At 40.0% G+C, this 25,428-nt stretch overlaps 1 protein-coding gene across 1 annotated transcript in view; it reads right to left on the reverse strand.

Annotated features, from left to right (window-relative positions):
- The window catches only part of C5 (complement C5), a 98,133-nt gene that overhangs the window by 33,358 nt on the left and 39,347 nt on the right, over positions 1 to 25,428 (reverse strand). The window contains exons 21-36 of the mRNA XM_006205564.4: positions 24,634 to 24,861; positions 23,470 to 23,530; positions 19,718 to 19,807; positions 18,518 to 18,730; positions 17,974 to 18,049; positions 15,684 to 15,843; positions 13,898 to 13,993; positions 12,405 to 12,576; positions 9,934 to 10,139; positions 8,376 to 8,528; positions 7,502 to 7,567; positions 6,342 to 6,423; positions 5,107 to 5,155; positions 881 to 983; positions 439 to 513; positions 217 to 322 (exon numbers count right to left, since the gene is read on the reverse strand). Coding sequence (XP_006205626.2) covers positions 217 to 322; positions 439 to 513; positions 881 to 983; positions 5,107 to 5,155; positions 6,342 to 6,423; positions 7,502 to 7,567; positions 8,376 to 8,528; positions 9,934 to 10,139; positions 12,405 to 12,576; positions 13,898 to 13,993; positions 15,684 to 15,843; positions 17,974 to 18,049; positions 18,518 to 18,730; positions 19,718 to 19,807; positions 23,470 to 23,530; positions 24,634 to 24,861 — 1,936 coding nt within the window. The remainder of the gene's footprint in view (positions 1 to 216; positions 323 to 438; positions 514 to 880; positions 984 to 5,106; positions 5,156 to 6,341; positions 6,424 to 7,501; positions 7,568 to 8,375; positions 8,529 to 9,933; positions 10,140 to 12,404; positions 12,577 to 13,897; positions 13,994 to 15,683; positions 15,844 to 17,973; positions 18,050 to 18,517; positions 18,731 to 19,717; positions 19,808 to 23,469; positions 23,531 to 24,633; positions 24,862 to 25,428) is intronic.

The following is a 25,428-nucleotide window of genomic DNA, read 5'->3' on the forward strand; positions in this document are numbered from 1 at the left end:
TCCAGTTATTCTAAACTTGAAGAAACTGAGGACCAGAGAGGTGACATAACTTGCTTAATGTCATGCAGGGGTTGTCTGTTCAAGCGGGGACTTTTGTGAAGAATGAGCCCTGAGAAAGGCAATATATAACATCTGCAGGCCTCTAGTGGATTTATACAGGCCCCTTAATGAATACAAAGCAGTCCTCTGAAGAAATTTTAGAGCAGAGCTGATTACCTGGCCTGTGGTATTCATACACTGTGAAAGTAGCAGGACTCAGGTATCCAACTTGGAAAAGTTCAACTATCCGAAATCGCACGCAAAGAAACTCATTGGAAGGAATCTGTTTGACAAATTCAAGGTTTAAGAAAATTACGGGGGAGAAGAGACTTGTAATATTTTAGCCTGTAAATTCTGAATAGTAACAGTCGATGAAGAATGGTGAGAAGTGGAACTTACAGAGTTCAGCTGCAGAATAACGTGCCCATCTATGATTTCGTAATCAGTCAGCAGCTGATCCACGTTTTCCACAAGCTAAGGGAACAAAGAGAAAATCTTGAATTTAATTTCATGATCTTTTTGTTTAAATGTGTTCACCCAATGATAAAATGTTAGATCATGGGGATGCAATCTACTATTTAAAGACACTGAAGAGCAGCTTCCCCTCTTGAAAAAGTCTGAACATGTCATTATACGCACTTGTATGTTTCAGACCATGCAAGTATATGCCCCCACTACACTTTGAAAAATAAAAACTTAGGTGGATTGTTGGTTTGAAAAGAATATTCTGGGTGACTTAACGAAAGTGATGTATTAGAATGAAAGGAAATAGCTTTGTCTGTAAAATAATGCAGCAAAGAAAACCAAGCATCCATAAAAATATTTAAACGAAAACATTTACAGCTGTTAAGTCTTCTGTGTTTGCATTGACTCCAGTAGGCAAAGAGATATCCATCACTGCATGGGAGGACCCAGAGGATGATTCTTCACTGCTGGGCCGGTAGCTAAAATAAATTAGAGATTAGAAAATGAAATAAATAAATGGGTAAGATTCTTTAAGAAAAGGTTCTAACCCTTGGTAGGCTTTAATTTCTGACTTAGGTCTCCCCTTATTTGGTTTTCTGTGATATATATGTTGCAATATCTGAATTTTAGAATTGTAAGAGACCTCTGAGTCATCATCTATTCCAACTCTTTATTCACTGACTGGTCAATGGGCCACCATTCTGGAGCTTGAAGAGATCATAAAAGCCATTCAGTCCAAGCTTTTAAGTAGCTAGTAGAGGAAACTGAGGATGAGAGTAAGGTACTTATTGAAGGCCACATGACTAGTTCCCCTCAGAGCTGCATAAGCCTCTTGATTCTCATTTTAGTTCTTTTTCTAATGGAGCATATTCAAAGAAGAAAATTAATCGTATATTGGAAAGAGATTCAATAAGCATGTTCAGGAAAAGACTGGAAGGAAATATACTAAAATGTTAGCAGTTACTTCCTCTGGATGATAAGATTATAAGTGTGATTATCTCTTTTCTTTTCCATGCTTTCCTCTATTTTCTAAAATTTTCACAATAAATACTTAATTAAGAAGATGTCTCAAGGATTATCCTTTGTCTAGGAATTGTGCTTGTGGGGAAGCTAAGAAGACAGGCAAAGGGGGTAAAAGCAGAGGCCTGGTTTATTTTGTTTTTGTGTTTCTGGTATGAGAGAAAAGAAGACTGAAAGGAGGAATCAGAAAAGTTGGGTTTTATCCCAGTTCTGCCAAGAGATTTCCACAAGTTATTTTCCTTTCCAGAGCCCATTTTCTTATTTGGAAAATTAACTTTGAAGAAGTATAAACTTATGTTTTAAATTTATCTTTATAATTCCAAGTCTTCGTTTTGAGAGGCAAAGAGACTTAATGCTACAATTAAGCAGAGTTAGGAGACTTAAAAGAGGAGCAGGTTGGTAGGGTAGGGACTGGCCAGGAGTGTGGTTCGGCAAAGGTTGAGTTTCAGATTCCAGCCTCAACTAAAGATTCAAGAAAGGCAGCTGAACATTTGAGAGCGAGCTGGAGAGAGCAGTCAGGATTAAAGAAAGAGCCTGGGAAGAAGGCTTCATAAGGGGGAGAATGAACTGATCTCACCTAAGGAATAAGTAAGAGTGAAATGGGGGGTATTATTTGAGTTAATGAGGTGGCAAGGGGTCTCTCTTCCCCAGTCATCTTATTGAGCATATAAAAAGCAGACCCTCTTAGAAGTTTTAGATGTAACATTTACCATAAAAATTTAAATATTATAAAATTTCTAGCTTATAAAAACTCAACCCCATTCTTCATCAAATTAACAATTTAGAACAAAATATAAGGCAACTTGGAACTGAAATACGACATCCAGCATCTCCCTAATTGGGAGATTGGGTGGGTGAGTGTCACCAGGAGCAGAGAACTCTTGCTCACAGATGCAAATACTCTGTCAACAGGATGGAAAAGGGCCTCCTGAGTGGAGAGTGTCTATGAAAAGTTGCTGGAGCCTTGATGACGGGTTGCCATGGTGACTGTTTCAACCATGGAACAGAAACCTTCCTTTTAAGAAGCCCTTTGCCTGCTGCCAAAGACAGCAATCTTTCCCAAAGGCATTTTGTTCTGAGGGAAGGAGAGAAATGAAATCCTTTTTTCTTTCTTATGAATACAATAGAGAAGCTATAAAAAGCTAAATACACGAAAGAGACCCTCTGAACATCGAAACTGCATGCTGGCATTTTTTTTTTTTAATCAGTAGAGAGAATATTGGACGGCAAAGAATTCCCACATAAATAAGTACTAATAGTAACATTTGGAATTAATCCAACCTAACTTCAGCATCACACAGCCAAAACCATGTTTCACCTGGTTTTTGTTTTTTTTTGAACATTCCATCCCCAGTTTATAAAAACCAAGGGATAGAATACTCAATATTACATCTCTATTGCTTTCTTTTGTATATTAACATTCTGGAATTAGGTGTCCTATCAATGAATTCAAGTGAATAAATTTTTGATGAGAGTGTTTTTGTATATAGCAGAGCTGTGGAACGTTAGACCTGAAAGGCACTTTGAGATCAGAGTCCAATATTCTTGCTTTACAGAAGAGGCCTGGAGAAGGAAGCTGATTTGCTGAAGGTCACATGACCTTCACGTCAGAGGCTGCCCCATAGGTGTCCAGTTCCACTGTCAGAGTCTGGGTGCCTCCCTGTAGGTCCCATACACTGATTCTAGCTTTGCCCACAGCAAGTTTGCTCATACCTCCCTGCGACAAGTGCTATGGATTTCAATGGTGATCATGTCTCCTTCCCCCAGAAGAAGGTACTCAAGAGTAGGAATGGCAGGAAGGGAGCTGCCTGGGAAAGGGTGACCTTAATGGAAAGGCATTCGGAAGTGAGGAAGGGTGTGTGAGGGGGAACAGAGAGCAGAGACTGGCCAAGGAAGGAAGGAGGGATTTTGAGCCAGGCTAGCTGATGATGGAATCCCGACAATGACTGGGCTGAGGACCACAAACAAGGCTAGGAAATGGCTGAGAAGGAGGTGGTAAGAAACAATGTGCTATTCTTTGAGGTCAGCAGTCTCAGATTACAGTGATTAGAAGGAGGTGGTTTAGATACTAGATTGGGCATCAGGGTCTGGAGTTTGAGGCCCTGGCTCTGTTTCTAACTTTGTGAGAACTTGGCAGGTTACTTCACTTCTTGGGGGTCTCAGTTTCTTTATTTCTAAAATAAGGGAATTACTATATTGGCCTTAAAATCCTTTTCAGCTCTAATCTATGACACAACTCTATGGAATTTGTAAGTTATCCATACTGAGTGCTTTGTATCATGTGTTATTATAAGAAAAAATAACAAAATACCAGCCATAGAAATCATTGTTGTTGAGAATAGGAAGTGTTAAGGAAATAGAACACAGCACAACACAAGGAGGTACTAAAGTGGTAGTGAAAAGAAGAAGGAAGATGCCCGTGTTCTAGTCCTGGCTCTGCCACTAACTTATTCACTCTGTGTGATCACTAAGGTGTATACACAGACTTTCAAAAACCTATAGTTTCCTAAGTATTTTAGGATGGTGGCTTTGGTCGGCAGAATGATGGCCCTCAAAGATGTCCATCTCTTAATCCCCTGAGCCTGTGAATTTGTTACCTTATATGGCATGAGGGACTTGCAGATGTGATTAAGTTAAGGATCTTGAGCTATGGAGATTCTCCTGATTATCTGGGTGGGCCCAGTGTAACCACCAGGGTCTTTATAAGGGAAAGAAGCAGAAGGGTCAGAGAAGGAGATACGATGATGGAAGCAGAGGTCTGAGTCAGAGAGAGAGACTGGAAGATGCTGTGCTGCTGGCCTTGAAGATGGAGGGAGGGGCTACAAGCCAAGGAAAGCAGGTTGCCTCTAAAATCTAGAAAAAGCTACAACTTGGATTCTCCCAAAGAACCTCCAGAAGACTGTGGCCCTGATGACATCTTGATTTTAGGACTTCTGACCTCCAGAATTACAAGATAATACATCTGGGTTGTTTTAAGCTGCTATGTTTATGGTAAATTGTTACCCAGCAGCAGTAGGAAACAAATACAGTGGCTAATTCAGGCCTGGAGCTCGTCTGCTAAGGGTTCAGTGTCAGTGGTTCTCAACCCGGGACCCGGGCTGCCCTTAGAAGACCCTCCAGGAGCAAGGTCGGAGTTTTGGGTGGTTCTAAAAGTTCTCCAACAAAATTTGATGTGCATCCTGACTTAGGAACCACTGGCTGCCTGACACCAGCCAGGGATTTTGCTGGGTGAATGTGATTTTTTTTAAGAGAGTGGAAGTTGCTTCTGAGAGAATCTTTTGCTCTTTCTTATCCTAATACTTACATGTCATATCTCTACTTTCCGGAAGACAAAACATTTACTATTACATGTTTGAATTAGAAGAGGGCCAAAATAGAAAGGGAAAACTATATATGAGCAAAACAAAGCTGTTCTGGGCAGTAGATAGCTATTTAAGAATACAAGTTATGTTCCATATTTTAAAAGTGAACAATTTTGCATCTTCTGGACATTCTTAAAATTTCAAAAAGATTTGAAGAAATAATACTATAGCAGATGTGAGACCTTGAAACTGACACTTCCTTTGCAGGAAATAGGCTTACCTGGCACAGGCCACTATGCGCTTGTAGTCCGAGTAGCTATAGCTGGATACTGGCACACAAAACAAACAAACAAACAAACAAACAAACAAACAAACAGAAATAAGTGTAAACTGTTTTTAGCTGTTCTGGAACCTCTCAGAATAGAATCATAAAAGAGCAGGTCTCTGAACACACAAAGATGATTTGTGATTTGGAAGTTGGCACTTCGGGGGACTTGAATGGAGATTCGTGCCTACTGACAATCCTAGGAAGTCTTGAAATCATTAGAACAGTTTTCTGCTTTCTAAAAATTTACAATTTAAGGAAGGAGTTATTTTAGGTAAATAGGGGTTGGTAACGTGTTTGGGGGAGGTTGCAGGGAGGAAGAGCTAATGCCTGGATTCTCAAGTAGTTGGAAATTTCCTGTGGAAACAGGCCTCTGGACTACAAACAGAAGTTATCAGGGCAGAGGAACAGCAGACTTCCCTGACTCTGGGGCCAAGGGTAGAGGAGGGAGGACTAGGGTATGCAGATGGACTTACTTCTGGACCTGGAGGAGAGAACCAACCCACTAGAAGAGGGATGTGAGGGCCATGGGTAGAGAAAAGAAGGGTACTTTAAGAAAAGATCCTACGTCCTGAAGAAACCAAGTTGAAAATGGGGGCAGAGAAATGTGCATTTGCCAGACTCCTTGGAATACATAAACAATAAGGGTTGGAAACCCAACAGAGTGATGAGAGAAATTCAGGGCCCAGGAACGGAAGGCTGACACACAAAAGTAACAGAAACTCAAGGTTCTGAAATTAGACCTTTCTGTGGCTTTACAACTAGTTACAGTCTTGAAAGTAATTTTTAGTCCAAAAAATTTCTGGATCAAGAGTACATACATTTAGCTTGCTGTTATTTAATATCAATTTACAACTATTATTCAAAAGTAACCTCTATTATAATAAATGGCAGTAAAAGGGAGGAGGGTATAGCTCAGTGGTAGAGGGCATGCTTAGCATTCACGAGGTCATGTGTTTGATCCCCAGTACCTCTGTTAAATAAAAAAAAATAATAAATAAGTAAATCTGATTACCCACTGCCCCCACAATGGCAGTAATGTTTACTCAGATGTCAACCTGATACAGAATTTAATTAAGAAAAAAAAGGGAAATTTTGTGTTTTGATTTAGCACATTTTTCCTAATCAGGGAAGCTCTCTGGCATTCTTTACACTTACTCAAAATTACAGTGTAAATCCTGCTGTTTTACCTTCGATATCCTGGGTTTCAATTTTCAAATGAAAGCTGCAAATTTCTTCAGAGGTACTGGTTTTGTGAACCACAGTTTTTACCTGTATCAGGAACAAGTAAACAAGATTCTGTTTAAAATGGGGAGTGGAAAAGGTATTAGGTGTTAGTGCTGCTGCAAATGGATGCTTGAAGTGTTTTCATCATCCAGTGCAGGTGGTGCATATTAAAGACCCATTTTCCCAGCAGCTGGACTTTCAGCAAACTCCACAATTGGGAACATAGCTGAGAAGCCCAAAATAAGCAAAAAAACAATTTCAGGCCAGGCAGAACCTTGGTCCGAACTCCGTGCAGTCAAATCTGAGCACCTGACTACAGAAAAGTTTTAAAGACGTTCATCCTTGTGCCTGTACACTCTAATTTTACGCATAACACCACAAGGCCACAAAGGCTGGTTTTTCTCCATCCCACAAACCATCGTGGTAACAAGCAGTTATAGGTGTGCATGGAGAAAGGCAGGGGCGCTGCCAAAAGTAGGTATAGTGAGAGCAACTAAAAGTGACAGAAAAGTGGACAATCCATCTCCCCCACCCTCATGCAACCTTATAAACAGTCTTTGAAGGAATACATGGACTAGAGAACCCAATTAATAGCCAATAGGATGTGAATTTATGCTCAGAATACGTAGTTTATTTTATTTTAGCCATTTGGCAGTCACAAGTTTTCTAAGCTGTTTATGTGTATCCATGCAATCTACAGATAAAATAAAAGAAACTTAAACCCTTCCATGTATACATAAATTGCAGTGATGCTGGATAAATGAGGTATGACTGTTACTAACCACAGAAATTGGTATGCATGTGTGTACATGCATATATGTTGTATGTATACATAAATAAAAATATATAAATTATTTATCTTGCTGTGTAATTGTATATATATATATAAATTCCACAAATACACAGACTACATGCATATAAAGGTTAATAAAGCCAATTTCAAAAAGAAATTGTGGGGACAGCTACCAAGATAGCTAGAAAGAATGATAAATGACTCTTACCTTAGTCATGGTTACCAAACCCCAAATTTCTGTAACTCTGTGGCAAAGTCCCTTTCTTTTATGTTACTTGGTATAAGCCGACATATAGCCCCAATCAAGCTGGCTCTTCAGGAAATACTCACATGCACTGTAGCCAGGCCGTTGTTTTGTCCAGTACTGAGGACGACAAGGTCATCGTTCAGAGGCACCTGGAAAGATTTTTGCATTCAATATCATTTCTCATGCTTATTTACTCTTCATAAGCACAGATTTATAGGATATGGACAGTAAGAACTATTTCTAGTTATTTGTATATTTAAATGTACCTTAAAATAATCTAAAATGTGGTCATTAGAAAAAACATGTGTTAGCAGCTATACACCGACAGCTACTGTTTTCAATTTAGAGCCTAGTTTTTCCGATGTGTCTTTTTCTTTAGGAAATTCTCATTGGCCGTCAAGGTTTTTCAATTTAAAAAATCCAGTAGTAGCGAAGAACATGGGGTATGCTGTCAGGGGACCTGCAGGCCATTTCCCACGTGGCCACAGTCTGCATGTGTTACTGGGGTCAGGTGGAACCACTGGCAGGCTCCCTAATGCGTCTTCTCTCTTACTCTACTGCCAAACCTTCATGTGTGCTGTTTTCTGTATCTGGAATGTTCGTCCCTTTTGTTCAGCTGGCTAACTCCTGATTCTTCCAGATTTAACCAGCTCACACGGATACCTCTGACAAACTCTTCCCACCTCTCAGCCTGGCTCAGTCCTTCCACATCCCTAGCAAAGATCTTATTTTTCACTCTTTGTTTAAATGACTGTCTCCTCCACAGCACAAGGGTTCTCTGTGCTTTACTTTTGAACCCCTAGTGCCCAGGATAGAGCAGGCATCCCTGTGTAGGACATAGTAGGTACTCACTGTATGTTCAGGGAGTGAAGAGTTATGTTTGTAAAAGAAGGGTGGAGCAGATGATGTCAAAGGTCCCATCCAGTTATAAAATATTATAAAAAGTCCTTTATTTACCTCTACTGGCCTTCCAAGGAAATTCCTCTCCGTTATCTTATATTGGTAGATGTCACCTTTATGCTTGTAAGAAACTTTGACATCCATATCCAAGCGGAGTTTTTTAACCAGGAGTGAATACTCGGTCAGGCCCTCGATGGCGTTAATTGTATCCTACCGACAATCAGCAAGACACAAAAATAGGTTTACTCACTTACATGCTCCCTCTTTACAAATATCCTTTCTTATGAGAGTGTAAGTCAGCGTTGCCTGGAGGTTAAACTCCAGCTGACTGAGTGAAACCGGTTAAGAGTCCCTGTGGAGGTGGAAGGAAGATCTCTCCCTGCCCCGGAGGGATGCTGCTGTTAGCAGGGACAGGACGGAAGTGTGGCCTCAGGTCCCAGTTCTCCACCGTCCTGAGCGCATGACCTCAGGCAAGTTGCTCTTTGCAGAATGTCTCCAGCTCCTCCCATGACTATGCATCTCCTCAACCTTAGGTCTCAGCTTAAATACCTCTACAGTGAAGCCATAAAGAAGCTCCCCCTTCCCATCACTCTGTCTTAATGTTCCTCCCTCTGCCTTGTAGAGCATTCACCTCAGTTTGTAGTACTTTTATGTATAGCTTATCATTGGCCTCCCCCACTGCAGTGTAAGATTCACAGGGGCAAGCAGTGTATCTTTCTTGGCATCCTCTCTGTTGAGGAGGCACACATGGTAACTATTCAACAAGTATTTGTTGAGGGAATAAATGGGTGAACTTTATTTTTCTGGACCTCATCTTCCTCATCTATGAAATTAGGAAATGTGACTAGATCAGAGATATCAAATTCATGTCTACCCTTTTTTCTCTGTGTCTATGCAGCCAGTGCTAATGAATGGGGCCCTCTTTTCTGCTAAGTAAGCCTCCAGTCATACTCATGACAAAAACACATTTGCCCCTCCAGATTAGACGATCGCTAAAGTCACCCTGAAGGACGCTTCTAGCCCTAAATTTTATATACGTATACACACACACTCCATCATGGCCCAAACATCCAGGGAACAGGGAAGATGCTAACACGTGAGATAAACTTGAATATGGATGTGTATTATACATCCACATAATAGTTAGTTATAACATAAAATATACATGCTCAAATGAGTTTACATTAGTACATGGACAGATAAACATATTAACCAGAACTGCTCTTGCTTTTATTTATTTTTGTGGAAGGGAACATCAGTACCTTGGTTTGCATGGCAGCTACTGTTTATTACATAGGATTTAACATAGCCTTTCTAGCCCTTCATGGTAATTAAGAATCATAAAGGAAGTACTGAGCTTAGAGTCACGAGACACGAGTTTTGATTTTGGCTCTGCCACTAACTCTCCAAATGACTCTCCTGGGGCTGACTTCCTCCTCTGTATGAGGGTGTCAGTGCAGATAATCTCTTAGGGTTCTTGATGCTAGTCATTTATTCATATCTGTGGTTTGCCTGTGTGGTGACAAAAGCATGGAGGCCACAAGGAGTATGGAACGTGGTGTGGGAGGCACTAAAAATGTCTCCTGGAGGATGAAACAAGACAAAGAAATGTTACCTGGGTTGAATAAAAGCCACCTCCATACCGCTGCTCTTCCGATAACCATTTGATGATTGGGTTAACATAATTCATCTCTTTCAAGCTCAGACTGGTAAGTAAGGCATAGGCCGTGGTTTCTACTATTTGCGCTGTACCAGCATTAGGTGCAGATCTGTCTTTCTGTTGAAGACTACCTTTCCAAAAGCGATAAATGGGTGGATTGCCTGGACATCAACAAATCACACTGGTTAATATGATGAGGATGTGGATTTGGCATAACAATTCTAGCAGGTTTCTAGACATTTCTTCTGGTAGTGGCCTTCTGGTTTCCAGAAGCTTCCTGCTCTTTTGTGAGAAGAACTTTCTCAAGGTGACCAATGCAAAACAAGATCCCTTAACACAGGGCCGCTTGTCTTTATTTAGGAAGATCAGCATGGAACGTCCACGTTTCCTAGGGAGGGGTAGTATGGTAGAGCGCAAAGGGCAAAAAATTGGGAATAGTAATCCTAGGTTCCAGTCTCTACTCTGCTACTAATTGAGCCTGTCAACTTGGGCAAATTCTTTTAGTTCTGTGGGACTCAGTCTCCTCAAGTGTAGATGGCACTTTCTTTCTTGCAGTGAAAATCAAGTGAGATACCAAATGTAAATGTTTTTATAAACCAGAAAGCACCAAACACATACAGAGGCTTATTGTCATTATCGACACTACAAAATAAATTAGAGCACTTTTCTCCCTGTTGGAATAAAGTCTACATCCTGGAAATTATGCAGTTACACCCAGAGCCTTAGTCTAGTCTTCTGTTCCCTACTCCCAGTTTAAAACACTAAAGACAATGTCATATATGCAGCACTTTCCATAAATTAGCTTCTAAATTAATTAATTAATTAATTAATTAATTAATTATTGCTCTAGTAAGTTAAAGCTGTCACAAGTCCTTTTTGAACAATAATCTTTAAAAAATAGTAAAGCATATTTGGAAATCATTTTTGAAGATTAGTCAAAATTTTGATGTGTCCGTTGACAATGCAGAATTCCATTATTTGCACAACTTTGGACAAAAAGTCCAAAGCCCTCCCTCCTGGAGGCTGCATTTAGAATGAAAGGCTGGGTTTTTAAAGATACATCCAGCTCAAACATTAGTTGAATGATTAAATTCCCTTCTAGCTCTTAAATTCTATGACTTTATGATCCATTTCTTATAATACCCAAGACATTTCTTTTGTGTTGTTTAAAAAGTATTATACAAGTGGGTTTTGAGGTATTTGTTAAGATTCAGTCACTTTTAAATGATGACAGAAGTCAAATTTTGTAGATTAGTGATGAACCTCATGTAAGATTTATTAAACTTTTAGGAAACCTCAGTCAGGAGAGGGCTCAGAAGTGCCCAACCATGCTGGTGCTGGAATAGGCACGTTGACCAATGGCCCATGCTCCTCTCTGTTTCCTCATTCATGATCCATAGGAAGCAATATTTTTATTCTTCAAAATGAAATATGTCCCTTTGCGGTCAGCCTGGTACAATATAAGCCAGGTCATGCACTCTTCTGCTCAAAATCCTTCAATGGCTTCCCTTCTCACTTGAAGTAGAAGGCAAGGTTCTGAGGCTCCCACTGGTGCCTACAGCACCTTGATGTCACTGCGACAGGAGCACATTGCTCTGAGTAGAAGCTGACCCAAATTGGGGTGCATGACTTGGGGAGCGGAGCACAGGCTGGATTTCAGCCTCAGTTCACCTGCTTGCCTGGGTGCTTTGTATGTCGCACAACTGTCACAGGAGTCCTGCAGAGCTCCTGCAACGACCTCCGAGGGTTACATGGCGCTCCCTCACCATTCCCTTCCCTGACATCACTTCCTACCCCTCATCTCACTGCTCTCCAGCCACACTGGCCTCCTTGCCTTCTTGGAGCACCAGGCATGCTCCTACCTCAGGCACTTGCACAAGCTGTTTCTCCACCAGGAAACACCCGTCCAGAGAGCCACCAGCTCACTTCTTCACCTCCTTCAGGTCTTGACTCAAATACCATCTCCTTAGTGAGGTTAAGCCTCACCTCACCTCACTCATCTACAATTACACCTTGCCCCCTTGGCTGTGTCTCCCTCCCCTGCTTTAGTTTCCTTTATATCAGTCACCACTAACCTATTTACTATATGCAGTGTTTTACTTATTTATCATATTTATCTCTAGCTAGAATGTTAGTTTCATGAAGGCCTGGATTATGATGATGATTATCATTTTTTTGTCTGTTGCTTCATCTCCAGAGCCTAAAATATAGTACCTGGTGCATAGGAGGTACTGCATAGATATGTGCTGAGGGAGTAAATAAATCCATGAATAACAGTGCTTATCACACTGCACTGTGACGGCTTGTTCCTTGAGCGCAGGGATTGTTTCTCACTCCACCTTGCATGACGCCGCCCCTTCCCAGAATTAGCAGACGCTACATGCTTAGTCGACGCTTGCTGAATAAATGTCAGGAATGAGTCATACCTTTAACCAAAGCTTCCTTCTTCAGGGCTAAGACAATTGAACGAAACTGTGGGTGAGTTTTATCTCCCAGGGAAAGAGCGTAAGCAGCAATGGCCAGCGTAAAGGTGCTCTGGGTCGAGAGGGTATTTTCAAGCAGAAAGGTTTCAGCTTTTGTTAGAGCTGTGCTGATTTTCTGGAAACAAGAGCAGAAGACAACTAAGTTTCTTTGTCAAGCATCAACCTGTCAACTGATGGGAACCACTCCCGGGTTGCAGCACCCTGGGGCAGACAAGAAGGATGAAGGGTGGAAAGAGAAGTGACCTAATGGAAATGGATGGTGTCTGGCTGAAGCAAACCCTGGGAGAAAGAACAGAGCATAACCTCAAAAATGAAAATGAGACTGTCCAAATTGGGTTAAGCTTTTTGCTTTTGAATCCTCCCCTCCTCTGTAGAGGTTTTCCCATTTAGTTTCTGCTTCCCACATCAGACCTAGCCTCTGGGAAGAAACACCAAGCTCAGGCGTGGCTTTCCTCATTCTTCCCCAGCATAGCTGAGACAGATTCACATTTTCAAAAGGAGCTTTACTAAATAAAACTATAAGGAGCAGAGAAAAAGAGCCAAACTGCCAAAGTGCTTTTTGTTCCTAAGGATTGTTGGGAAAATAGTCTCTATTACTTTGTTCTGAGACAATGAAAATAGTTATTTTGGAAAAATGGGTGAGGAGGAAGCAAGGTGGCCAACACCTTGCCTGGAGCCGTCTCTCCCAGCTCCATCCGTCTCTCACTCATGTACCACCAGGCGCTGCCAACTGCTCCTCTAGGCCCCTGGGAACTGGTCCTGGTTGATTATTTTGTCTTGTTGACTTTATATGTAGATATAAAAAACAATTCTCTTGAACTCAACGAAAACAACTTTGTGGTTCAAGTCTTACAAATCCCCTTGGGCTTGTCCATCTCAGTTCTGCAGGCTGGTTTGAAGGACAGGTCTAATTTACTTCCCAGATCATGGTCTCATCTCTGTTAACCTTTGGCACCTTCTATGTTGATCCTCTTAAGTGGATCCTCTCCCTTCTCCCCTCAGCTTCCAAGGAAATGAGACAGCCCAACCCAAGGCAGTAAACATGGTACGGAGCACTCTCGGTGGTTTCATGATACAGTGTCTCAAGGCTCTGTATTCCAGGTTGTAGAATGACACTCACATACTTGGCCTAAGACTTAGCAGAGGTAAGAGAAGGAAGCAGGGGACATAGAGTCATGTTTTTATCACAGTTAGAAGTTATGAGTTCCAGTTTCAAAGTCACGATTCAATAGCCTATGACACCGGACAACGAGGTTCACCTTTCCTACGGGCCTCAGTTTTCTCAACTGTCAACCAGTGGTGGGACTAGATGTTTTCTAACATCTATCACAATTCTGAAATCCTTCAGTACTGAAGTTAAAGGTATTTTCAAGTCCCCTGCCCATGCATATGATGCATAAACAAAGGAGTGTTGGAGAAAGAAAATTCTTACTTACCACCAGTGAGCATATATCAAAAGCCTTTCTAATTCCAATCACAGCAAAGGCTGTAAGATACAAGGTTTTCTCTCGGGCTTCAGTAGGCAAGGTACCCTAAAAATAAAACATGTTTGAAAAGGAGAGTGAAGTGCTGTCCTTAGAGTGACATGACCGGGCTCTGGTGTCCACTTTGGGCCCCGTCTCGCCCTCTCCCTTCATGCACTCCTGTCGGCGTCGTTGCCCTTTCGCAAAGGTCTTAGGTACAAGCTTTCACTCCCTCTCCCCTCCTCCACCTCCCCACCCCACAGCTCCACCTCACATCTCTTCGCCATGTTCAAGTTCACCCTCTCCTTCAAAACCCTGGTAAAATGCCACTTCCTCTACAAAGCACTCTTCTGCCTCTGTGCTCCCATATTTTTTCCTCTTAGGGCAGTGACATTCCAATGCAACGCTTATAAGACCTTCCACGAAGTGACCTCTAGCTACCCCTCCAGCATTGTTTTGTGCCTCTCACCCCTCAGCCCTCTCGGCTCCAGCTCTTTCAATGAACCACTTTCTCTCTCCACCTCAAAATAACAGGCACGCTGTTCTCTCCACTTGGAGCACTCTTCTTGCCCTCCTCCTACTTAGCTCTCAGGAGCCTGGTCAACTAATTTTCCCAACTCCTCCAACCTAGGTTAGATCTCCTTCTTTCAAAGAAACCATCTATCCCTTTTCTTAGCCAGTATCACACACTGGAAATCACTTACTTAGTGTCTGACTTCTCTGCTAGACTGTGGCCTCCATGGCCCCAGTGACCACACCTGTTATGTCCCTTCCATGTAGCACTTAGTACTCATTCAATACATATTTATTGAACAAATATATGAACACACACACACACACACTCTTACAGCTTGATTAGAGTTGTTAGTATTTATAACCCGTTTTCCCGATCAGTGTGCGAGCTCTTTTGTGGCAGGGATAGTCTCTGGTCCATCCTTCCCACTTTTCCTCCCCCATGGAGCCTAAAATAGACCCTTGCATGTTTTACGTGCTCAGTGAATGGTTGTTGAATGAATGCAGATAGATGGATGGATGGGTGGGACCTTAAGAAGAGTATTTTACTCTTCAAACAGCACCTAGATGATGTCAATTGCTCCCGCTTCTGGTTGGGGTCCTAAGCTGTTATTGGCACAGCAGAGGGTCACTCCGGGACCCCTGTCAGCCAGGGAGGCTGCTCACGCCTGATATGAAAGGGCTTGGACTGGGGCAGGCAAAATAAATAAATATAAGCTGTTGAATCCTAAAAACAGAAACAACATTCTAAGGAGTAGAAGCTGTTGTAGCAATACTCTGGAGCCAATTTGTAATTCAAGCATATAAGTATGTAAGGGTATTTCAACTTCAAATAACACCTTGTTGTAATTTTAAATAAACTGACCCCAATCTCTCTTTCTAACAGAGTATAAATAGGATCCCTCTCATTTAAATGAAAATACCTTGCAGCCTAGACCTGTGGGGAGGCTCTGAGGTTCAGGTGCAGATTCCATACCAAGCATATGTGGACAAATTAGTACATTTTACATGTTCCTGAGATCTCTAGTGCCTATGCACTGTGACCCACTAATGCCTGTTATGCTAGATCAAATCTCTCTTATCTGACCTACCCCGAATCATCAAATTCTTTGCCTGTACTCAATAGAAGTTTTTTGCAGGACTGCATATATTTCCCCCTCTCTTCTTCATCCTCCTAAAATGGATAAGAACACAGCTCAAACTTGTAAATAAAACCATGGCTCACCTGTGCATTTGGTTTCCTTACCTGTAATTTTATTGGTTGATACTCAGAATTTTCCTTGAATGATCCATTTTCTAATTGACAATTCTCAATCAGCCACAATAAAGAATTACAAATTGAATTTTGGTTCTGAGCTACATATTTATTTACTTGTCCAAGTACTCTTAAAGCAAAAGCTGTTAACCTTTAAGACAAAATCAAGTAAGTAAGCATTTAGATATTGAATCCCTTTTATTTTTCAACTTAGTGTGTTTTAGTTCATACGGTGTTTATTCTTTAAAAGAAAAGAACACTTTAAAACATGCCATTCCAAAGTAAGCTGTCACCATTTTACAAGGGCAGGGAAGATTTTAGGAAGACCTCCCCAAACAGTCAAATGTGAGCAGCACATCTTCTGTGATTACAACATCATTATCCTACCTAAGCTGCAAGTTGATGCCCGATGATAAAGAAATTACTCTCTTAAAGTCAAAGACAATAATGGTGAAATAAATAGTTTTGAGTCAAAGCACCGGCCCATGGACATGAGATGTGGAAGAGCAAAGTCATAAAATTCCAGACTGTAAAATGTGCATAAGCTATCCAGTCTAAATCCCTGTCAAGGTCTAAATCCCTTTCCCCAGCATCCGTGGGAGGGTTGATCTTGCTTCCCCTTGTGCCATGCCCTTGATGCAGAACTTGCCACCTCACAAGGAAGCTTTAATTCTTGTGATTACTTAGTCTAAAAGCAATTTCAGTCTCTACTGACGTCTCTCAAAGGTGCCTCTTATACCTCCATTCCTCCCCTCTGATTCCTTCACTCAGCAGCCCAGGAGCCAGATGCCCTTGAGCCTCAGACCCCTTGACTCCCTCCTTCTAAAGTTTTTGTTTTAATTTTCTTTTCTAAAAATGAATATCACTCTTTGTACTTTTTGTATCTTCCTCAATTTTTTTGTAAAGTATTCAGTTGTTGGCCATTTTCTTCTATACATATATTTCTCTCAAGGAACTTATGAAGTTGGAGGTAAGGTGGGACCCAAGCGCTCTATGTTTCTGACTGAACACCATCCACTCAGTCTAGCCCAGAACTCTTCAGAGCTCTAGAGGTTTCCTGAGAGGCTATCACATCTTCTTGTGGAGATTTCTGTTCTCCAGGTGTTTCGTTCCCAGCTCCTGCTGTGGTGGTTCCGGTCTGCATCAACCCCCACTCCCTGCATCCTGGGTGTTATCCTCCAGGAGTCTATGTGTCTTTTAAAATGTGCCATTCACACATGGTTAGACCCACTTCTAAGGTACAATCTGTGGGACTTGGTGACTAATTGGATGTAGAGCTAAAAGGAAAGAGAGGAGTCAAACTTGGTCAGCAGAAGACAAAGTACAGAGTATTGTTATGCACTGACTGAGGGAACAGAGGAACAAAACAATGAATCTGGCCCAGAGTGTGTTTGAAGGGCCTTTGGCTCCCAGGACCCTAGAAATGCGGATCTGGAGCTTAGGAAAGAAGTTAGGCCTCAAGATATAGATTAGGGAATCATCTGCCTAGAAGTTATGGAAGTCATAGGCAAAGATGAGACTGCACAAGGAGAGATTCCAGAAAATAAGGGGGTCAAGGATGAAATCCTGGGGGCTCTCAGTAGTAAAAGGCCTAATCTAAAAGTCAATTATTCCAGATTGTAAATGTCTTAAAAGTGTGTCATACAGTAGAACCTACAAAGCACCTGTCACAGTGTTTTTATTAAATATTTGTCAAAGCATGACAATGTTTTTTGAAAATAAATTGCCATGTGAATTTAATTAGCTCAGACTCTCTTTCCCTTGAATCATCAGAATTTTGGAAGTTACTATGCTTCACCTAATAAGTACTTATTGAGCACCTACTATGTGTAGGTGCTTACATTCTAGTGGTGAGACAAATGGTAAGTGAGGTAAGTAAGAATGTTTGTGATAAATTCTAAAGAGTAAAGGAAAGCTGAGGAGAAGAATATGAAGTGTTGGGATGGGAATGAGATGTGATTTTAGACAGAATGATTAATAGAGGCCTCACTGAGAAGGTGACTGTTGGTAAAGACTTGAGGGAGGTAAGGGAGCCAGCCATGCTGATACCTGGGGAAGAGATGAGAATGGCTTGGATCATGATGGGGTGTTGGGATGGGTGAGAAGGAGCTGCAGCCAAAAGCATTTGCTGGATCAGATGTGGCTCGTCAGAGAAAGATGGCAGTGGAGGATGACCTGGCTTTTAGCCTGAGCAACTAGATGAACAGAGTTTCCATTAAGGTTGCTGTTCTTTAGTTAATTAACTACCATATGAAAATGCAAGTCAAAACCTTCTACTTACCAAGTGCTCGCACTTCCGCCTCTCCACATGCTGTAAGAATGGTCCGCATTTTTGAAGGACATGATGCTCACCATCCCTGTGAGGCACCAGGAAGAGAACACAGCGCTTCAGTGACCCCCGTGTCTACTCAGAGTGCTTTACTAGCCTCTGGGAACGGCAAACTTCCTTTGCTGCTGGGCGGCAAGCATGTGCTCTGTCCAACATTGAACTTCTCTAAGGAAGTATATGAATCTCTTGAATTGGGAATTATCAAATAGAACATTTTGAGCTCATTCAAGAAGGAAGGAAGTGCTCTGTAGCGTTTGGAATGCAGGTGTCTTGTCTCTCATCCAGGAATTCTAGTAAGTTAAGCCAAAATGCTATAGCAAACAGTATTTATTTGTGTAATAGGGTCCATCTCATGATTTTTGTGTGTGTGGCTGAAATGCTTTTACAATTAAACTTTTGTATAATTAATAACTTACATATTCATTTAATTAAACTATTAGTTTAAAAAAAACACAAGATTTTAATGTACAGTATGTGAAATAGATTTTTTTTTTACCTTCTTTTAATTTTTTCTCCAGGTTCTGTTTCTGAGTTAATGACTTAGGAGAAAAGATGTTCCAATTATCTCCTGCTTCCAGGTAGTGAAAAACATAGAATACTGGGACAATGCTCATCAGCTCCGCTTCTGCATTCCCTTTGGGGAGGTGGGTAAGGGTATCAATGCCTTCCTGACTCAGAACTGCAGACATGATCTCACCTAAAAGCAGTCCTGAAACAAACAAACAAAAATCAAAGTAGATACAATCAAATTTCTATCAATGTCTGAGTAACAGTATATTTTAAATAGAGATAAGAGCAAACATCTCTATCCTTTCCTTTTTGTCTAGGCAGTTGAATTTCTTCTTGGAACTGGGGAGAGGAAAAAAAAAGGATCTAGTTAGGAAGATGGATTTAAAGAAACACCAGAGGCAGGCTTAAAAATACCACTGTAATATGAAGGTAAGATGGTGTAATACGGTGGGGCAGATTATAGCATAGAGGACATGGCCAACTAGTTGCCACACAAACTTGTTGGCTTTAGATATTATAAACTCTATTATTCAATCGCATCCCTAAAGTAAAGCAAAGAGTCTGAACTGTGAATGCTCCATGAGTGCCATGAGGGCTCTGTCTATACCTCATCATGAGATCCTAGGCAAACCAATTTCTTATATAAAAAACAACAGAGTTGGACATGATTTAAAAAGTTCTTTCCAGTGCTAACATTCTGTGATTCCAAGGTTTTCCTGAGATAAAATGTAGTCAGGACATTCTATCATTTTGATGCGTCACTGAGTTTTTAAAGGCTGGAGACCAGGGATAAAACCCACTAATGACACCACTCTGCAAATGTACTGGTACTCTAGTAGAGCAGCGCTGCTTTCTTGGGACCATCTGCAGGTCCTAAAGCCTTCTCTGAAACAGGACTGGCCACTAGGATCATGGAAAGTCCTTTAAGTCTGGAAGCAGCTGCACCTTCATTTAAGAGAAGTCCCTGGGCCAGCAACAGCCCCCAGCCTCCACAATGGGAACATGAATCAAGCTGGAAGAGTGACTGGGGATATGAAGGTGGGAGTAGGAACAGGGTACTCCTGGAGGTGGATTTGTAAATGAGACTGAGTAAAGAAGAGGAGAAATAAAGTAAGCATGAGAATATTTGATTTTTGTTTGAAACACAAAACGAAATAAGAAATAAAAATGGCACTTGTTAATTTACCTTTTACACTCACAACCCTTTCGACTTTTGTTTTGGGGACCAAATCTAATGGTACTCTGTATGGGAACTCCTTTCGTCTGCTAATAACACCTGAAATTTAAAAGAAAATCATTAGATTTACACAGAGTTCTTGAGGGAAGACTACCTTCAGATTATTTATAATATATCTACCTTCAAGGAACTTTTTAAAGTAAAAGACTTCTATAATAACGATATTAAAAGTTTAAAGGGAAGTTAAAAATAATCAAAGATTTTTATCAAACTCTAGGCTTATATAATCTCTTTAAATAAAGCATTAAATTTGACTGTAAGCCCCCTGGTCATTAAAAGCAGGAAACAAATAGGTTATAAAAATCTTATTCACCAGTAAAAGGCAGCATGCCATTTTGTCCAAAGAGAGACAATTGTTCTTGAAACTGAAACCTAAAAATAACTAACATGTAATTCCTTAGTCAAAGAAATGTGAAGATTAGCTCCACTGGGAAACATGCCCTGAAATTCTTTCCACCTTCTCCTCTCTGTCTAAATGAGACACTTTCCCCTCTCTGCACAATAACAGAGTTTAAGCATGCCTGTATCAGAGCATTTTCTACTGTAACCATTGATTTATTTCATAAAAATGATAACATTTATCATTCTCCTGGTAGACTACCAAGCACTCTGCTAAGTTCTTTAAATGCATTGTCACACTGGATCCTCACAAACAACCCTGTGTACTAGGTCTATTATTATTACTTTAATTTTCTAGATGAGGAAACTGAGGCTTAGAAAGCAAATTGCTCAAGGCCACAGAGCTAGTGCAGGTGAAGCTGCATCTGAACTCAGGAAGTTTTACTGCAGACCCCACGGCGTCACCACAGACAGACTCCCCCTCCCACTACCCTGCTAAGAAAGCTTTCTGAGGGCAGGAACCATCTCTTTTAGACTGCTATAGTCCCACACAGTCCCTGGTACATGGCAGATGTTAAAAAAAAAATGACATTTTGCATTTTATGGCAAACCACATGGCTTTGCAGAAGAAATAGGAATGTTTCTCAGGTAACTTCTTTCTTCATTAACCTTTAACAAATGCTGAGGATATGATGTTAAAATTAAACCCAGTGAAGACATTTAAGAGCATTTAAGTGTGGTTGAAAGAGCACTGAGTTCAGAAAGAGCTCACTTTAGATGTGTCACTGGGCAAGATACTTTGTCTTTCTAAGCCTTGGTTTGCTCATCAGTTAAATAAAGGTAATAATATTTTCCTCAAAGGGTTTTTGTGACGGTAAAAACAATATAGACAAAGAGCCTGGCAAACAGTCTGTGCTCATTATTTGGTACTTAGGACAGTAGGTTGTTTGAGATTATCTAAATTTGATCCTCTACCCTTGTTTCCATTGGTACTTGCCCTAGACTATTTCACTTCTTGTTAGCAACTTTTCTACCAGATGGAAAATGTACAGAAGAGAAAGCTAAAACTAAGGGAAGTTAATTTTACTCCTCGTCAGAGATCCTAATAAAAGGTGATCAAGACATTACATGTAAAAGTAGATGCCAGAGAGATGAAAACATTTAAAACTTACATCTGTAAAACCAATAGGATAAAGTACACAACAATATCTTTGTGAATTAAGAGCAGAGAAAGACTTAAGAAATAGAACAGGATCTATAGCACAATTCGTTTTACGTCTTAAAAAGACATACACTACAACAAAGTTAATAAAGCCAATATTTCATAATAATTTAAATGGAGTATAACCTTTAAAATTGTGAATCACTATACTGTACACCTGTACCTTGTACATCAACTATGCTTTAATTTAAAAGTAGCGTACATCAACTCTACCTTAATTTAAAAAAATAAAAATAAATAAGGAAATAAATAAATAAATAAAGACATACACATATACAACCTTACCTCTCTACTCAAAGACATTTACCAAGCATATTACCAAGCAAATAAAACATGAGAGGGGCCTGCCCTGACCAGGGATGAGGGTGTGCCAGAAGTGAGAGAGGTGAGGAAATGAACTCTCTGTATCTCAGATATGAAAAGAATTGCAGGAGAGAGCTTGTTAGGGAGAGGAAGTAGGAACCAAAGGCAAGGGGTCGTCTTGAGTATTGAGTTTCTGTATTTAGTCTCTTTTTAAGCTGATGTCACACAATTTTAAAATTTATTTATTTATTTATTATTTAATTTGGGGGGAGTTAGGGCTGGGAGGAGGTAATTAGGTTTATTTTTAGAGGAGGTACTGGGAATTGAACCCAGGACCTCGTGCGTGCTAAGCATGCCCTGTACCACTTGAGCTAAGCCCTCCCCATGATGTCACACAATTTTAATTACTATTACTTTACAGTTTGTTCCAATACCTCCTTCTCCCTCACTGATATTTATCTTAGATTTCCTCTAACATTATTGCCTGTTTACTTTTCCAAATACATCTTAGCCTTTAAAAAAAAAAGCTCCATGAGGTATCATACTGGTATAGCAATTCCAATATACATGTATTGGAAGTATTTAATAAAATCTCAAATAAACTGGACAGAATTGGTTGTCATCTTTACCCTAGTTAGCACTCTGGAAAGTAACAAAGCTGTCTGAGTCTAAGTTATCTAAAATGGTAAGTGGAAAAAGTCATATGACAAGACTGGAAAGAGGTATAGAGTTTTTTAACCAAGATTTTTAATGGAGAGATGTATTCCCAGATAAAGGATAATTGCCATCTGGTGGCCCTGATGTTCACACCTACGATGGGTAAGACAGGGCCTTTTAGAAAGCTGTCTGCAATAATGTTAGAATAGGAGGCATAAGGGTGAAGAGGCAGAAAAGACAAAGGATGCAGCGACTTGAGGTGTGATGTAACTGCATGAGGCCAAAAGCTCAGAACTTGTAATCTCCCTCTCCATAGATTCTTCACAGCCTTGGAGGAGGTCTGAGTGAAGATAAAATTAGAGAAAAAATTTTGCATGTGGATATATGTACATAGGATGGATTTTTCTTTTTGTTAATCTGTTGAAGTCATCCTTATTCAGTGTATGAGACTCAGCTGATTTGAAATGTAAATGTCTTAATTCTTTGCTTTCCCAGAGGAAATGGCAGAGTCTAATGGTCTTGATTAGTAAGGAAAGTTGCTGTATCACTGAAAGAAAAAAAAAACGATGCAATGCAACACGAAGGTAAATTTCAACCATTTAATAAGAACTACAGAAGTCTGTCTATTTTTGCAAAACAAAATTGACTGAGCATATTCTAAATTTCATAAGTACATATGTATTTAGTCGTTGATTAAGTACTCAAATGTTTGCAAAATTCTAACATTGAGAAGATTCAGAGTATCTCAATTGAAGGCAAAGCAAGGAAGTAAGTACAATGAGAAATGGCTTTTTAAAGTAATTAATCAGCATTTTTGTGTTTTCAAATAATGCATGTTAAATAAGCATGGAAATGACTTTTTAAGGTGTTCTTTGGATTGATGGTTCTATAAGAAAATATTACAAGTTATTATTGTGATGGATAGAAAATGACTAATATATAAGGGAAGTCATACAATTATTACTATTTCAATTCTTTGCATTTAAAGCTAATGGGATTATTTTTCTTTGTTCTAAATCCATCCAGATTATAATAAAACATGTGCTATCAAGAATGGTAGTGAACTAAGAAGTAGATATTTCTGATTGTAGACAATTAACATTTTGAAAAATAGTGTTTCAGGTTACATACCTCTCTAGAGGAAAAGACAAGATATAAAATACAAAATCATTTTGCCTACCGTATATACCCCTTGGGTCCAGAGTAATACCAGCAAAACTTTCCCTTTTGACACCCTCTGGCTAAAATAAAGGCAAAAAACATTCAGTTAAGAACATAATTAAATTTATACGACCTGAATGCTTGGATCAACTTGACTACTTTTCCAATTAAAAAATCTTTTTTTTTTCCTGGAGAAGGCAAAGTATGTTAAAATACTCACATGCATACATGCAGGAATAAGATTTTTCTCGCTATTTGCATGATAATCAGAGCTTAAATAGAAGTTATTATAAGCTAAGGAATTGATCTAAGTGCTTTGTATGTATTAGGTCATTTAACCTCAAGAATACTCTATGAAATAGGTGCTATTACTACTCCGATTCATCATTACGAGGAAACTGGCACCACCCAGAGAAATCAAGAAATTTATCCAAATACTTCAATGAAAAATAAAAAAGAAACTTATCCGATGTCACACTGCTAGGAAGTGGTGGAGCCAGGATGCAAATTCAGTCAGTGTGACTCCAGAGTCTGTGCATGGAACCACTGTGCAAAGATGCACAGAACGTGGCTTGCACAAAGTAAGTCCATGCATGTTCACTGAAGTGAATTTCATGGCTGCAAACAAACTCAGAGAATGAAGATCTAGGAAGGCCCAGTTCTGTCATTAAGAATCTTGGCAAGAATCTTAATAAGATAACATGAAAACACTCAACAGACTGCGTGGGTAAACAGTACTTAAGAAATGATCGTTTTCTTTCTTTTTTCGGCCTGTTAACTCATTTACAAAATGGAAAATTTTCTAGACTGTAAATTCTGAACTACAAATGTATAGATTGGTGTCTTCTTTATTGTTGTAGCTCTAGGACTTAGCATAATGTCTCGTACAGATTTCAAAACATTTGTATTTCATATTTTCTACAGTAAGCAAGTATCACTGTTTTATTGAAATTTTAAAAAACATAATTTCAGATTTAAAGAAAAGTTATAAGAATAGTCCAAAAATACCCGAGATAACCTCTACCCAGATTCCCCCAAAGGGTTGACATTTTGTTACATCTGTGTTATCACTTTCTCTCTGTCTCTCTTTCTGAATCTGTTAAGCATGAGTTGACAATAACTTTTTTTTCCAGAAAGAAAAAAGTGCTTTTGAAACAATCAGAAAAAAGCATGTTTTTCTTACCACCACTCTTAATGTTTTCACTAAGATTTCGTTTCCAAACGAAGTCTCCAGTGAAAAGTTGATGTTGTGGAGGCCAATTTCCAGAGGAAGGATGCTGAAGGTCACTGCGTGGCTTGAGGAGCCCTCTATTCTCTGGGGCACACATTTGGAGGAACTTTTCCCCTGAGGGTCAATGCCTGGGCTTCCCGACGAACAGATTCCCTCCACGGGAGACATTTTAACACAGAACTGAAATATCACCAGTGAACAATTACATCAAAACACATTATGGTAAGATAGCATGCCCTGACTCTATTTGTCTGGACACAAATTCTCTCCTGATACTTGTTAAATAATCCCTTAGATTCTAAGGCCAAAGAGAAAGCTCATTTCAGATTTTCTAAAACACACACACAAGTTGCCATAGAGCTTAGCACTGTGGTAGGATGTCTAGAAAGCTCAGCACTGACTCAGAAACATCTAACCTTCTTTAGACTGTTACCCACTAAATCAGGTGCAACGCTATTGAAGTTCTTTGATCGTGTTGTTGTTATAGCATTTGTTACACCGTCTCTTTTTTGTGTTTTAGACATGGGAGCCCCAGATTCAGGCACTCTGTGTGTCTTATTCATCTTTGTGACTTATAGGTCAGCCTTTGGTATTCAACAAATGGTTTTTGAAAGACTGAAACTCCATCTCCACATTCAAGGCCCTGCCCAGCTAACTAATATGTGCCTGATTAACTTTTCCAATCTTGTCTCTTAGTAATTTCTTATTTGTACCCTTGTTTTACAGACAAGCTCTGGCTCTGGAAAG

The sequence above is a fragment of the Vicugna pacos genome, chromosome 4 (genome assembly GCF_048564905.1).
Source record: "Vicugna pacos chromosome 4, VicPac4, whole genome shotgun sequence".
NCBI classification, from domain to species: domain Eukaryota; kingdom Metazoa; phylum Chordata; class Mammalia; order Artiodactyla; family Camelidae; genus Vicugna; species Vicugna pacos.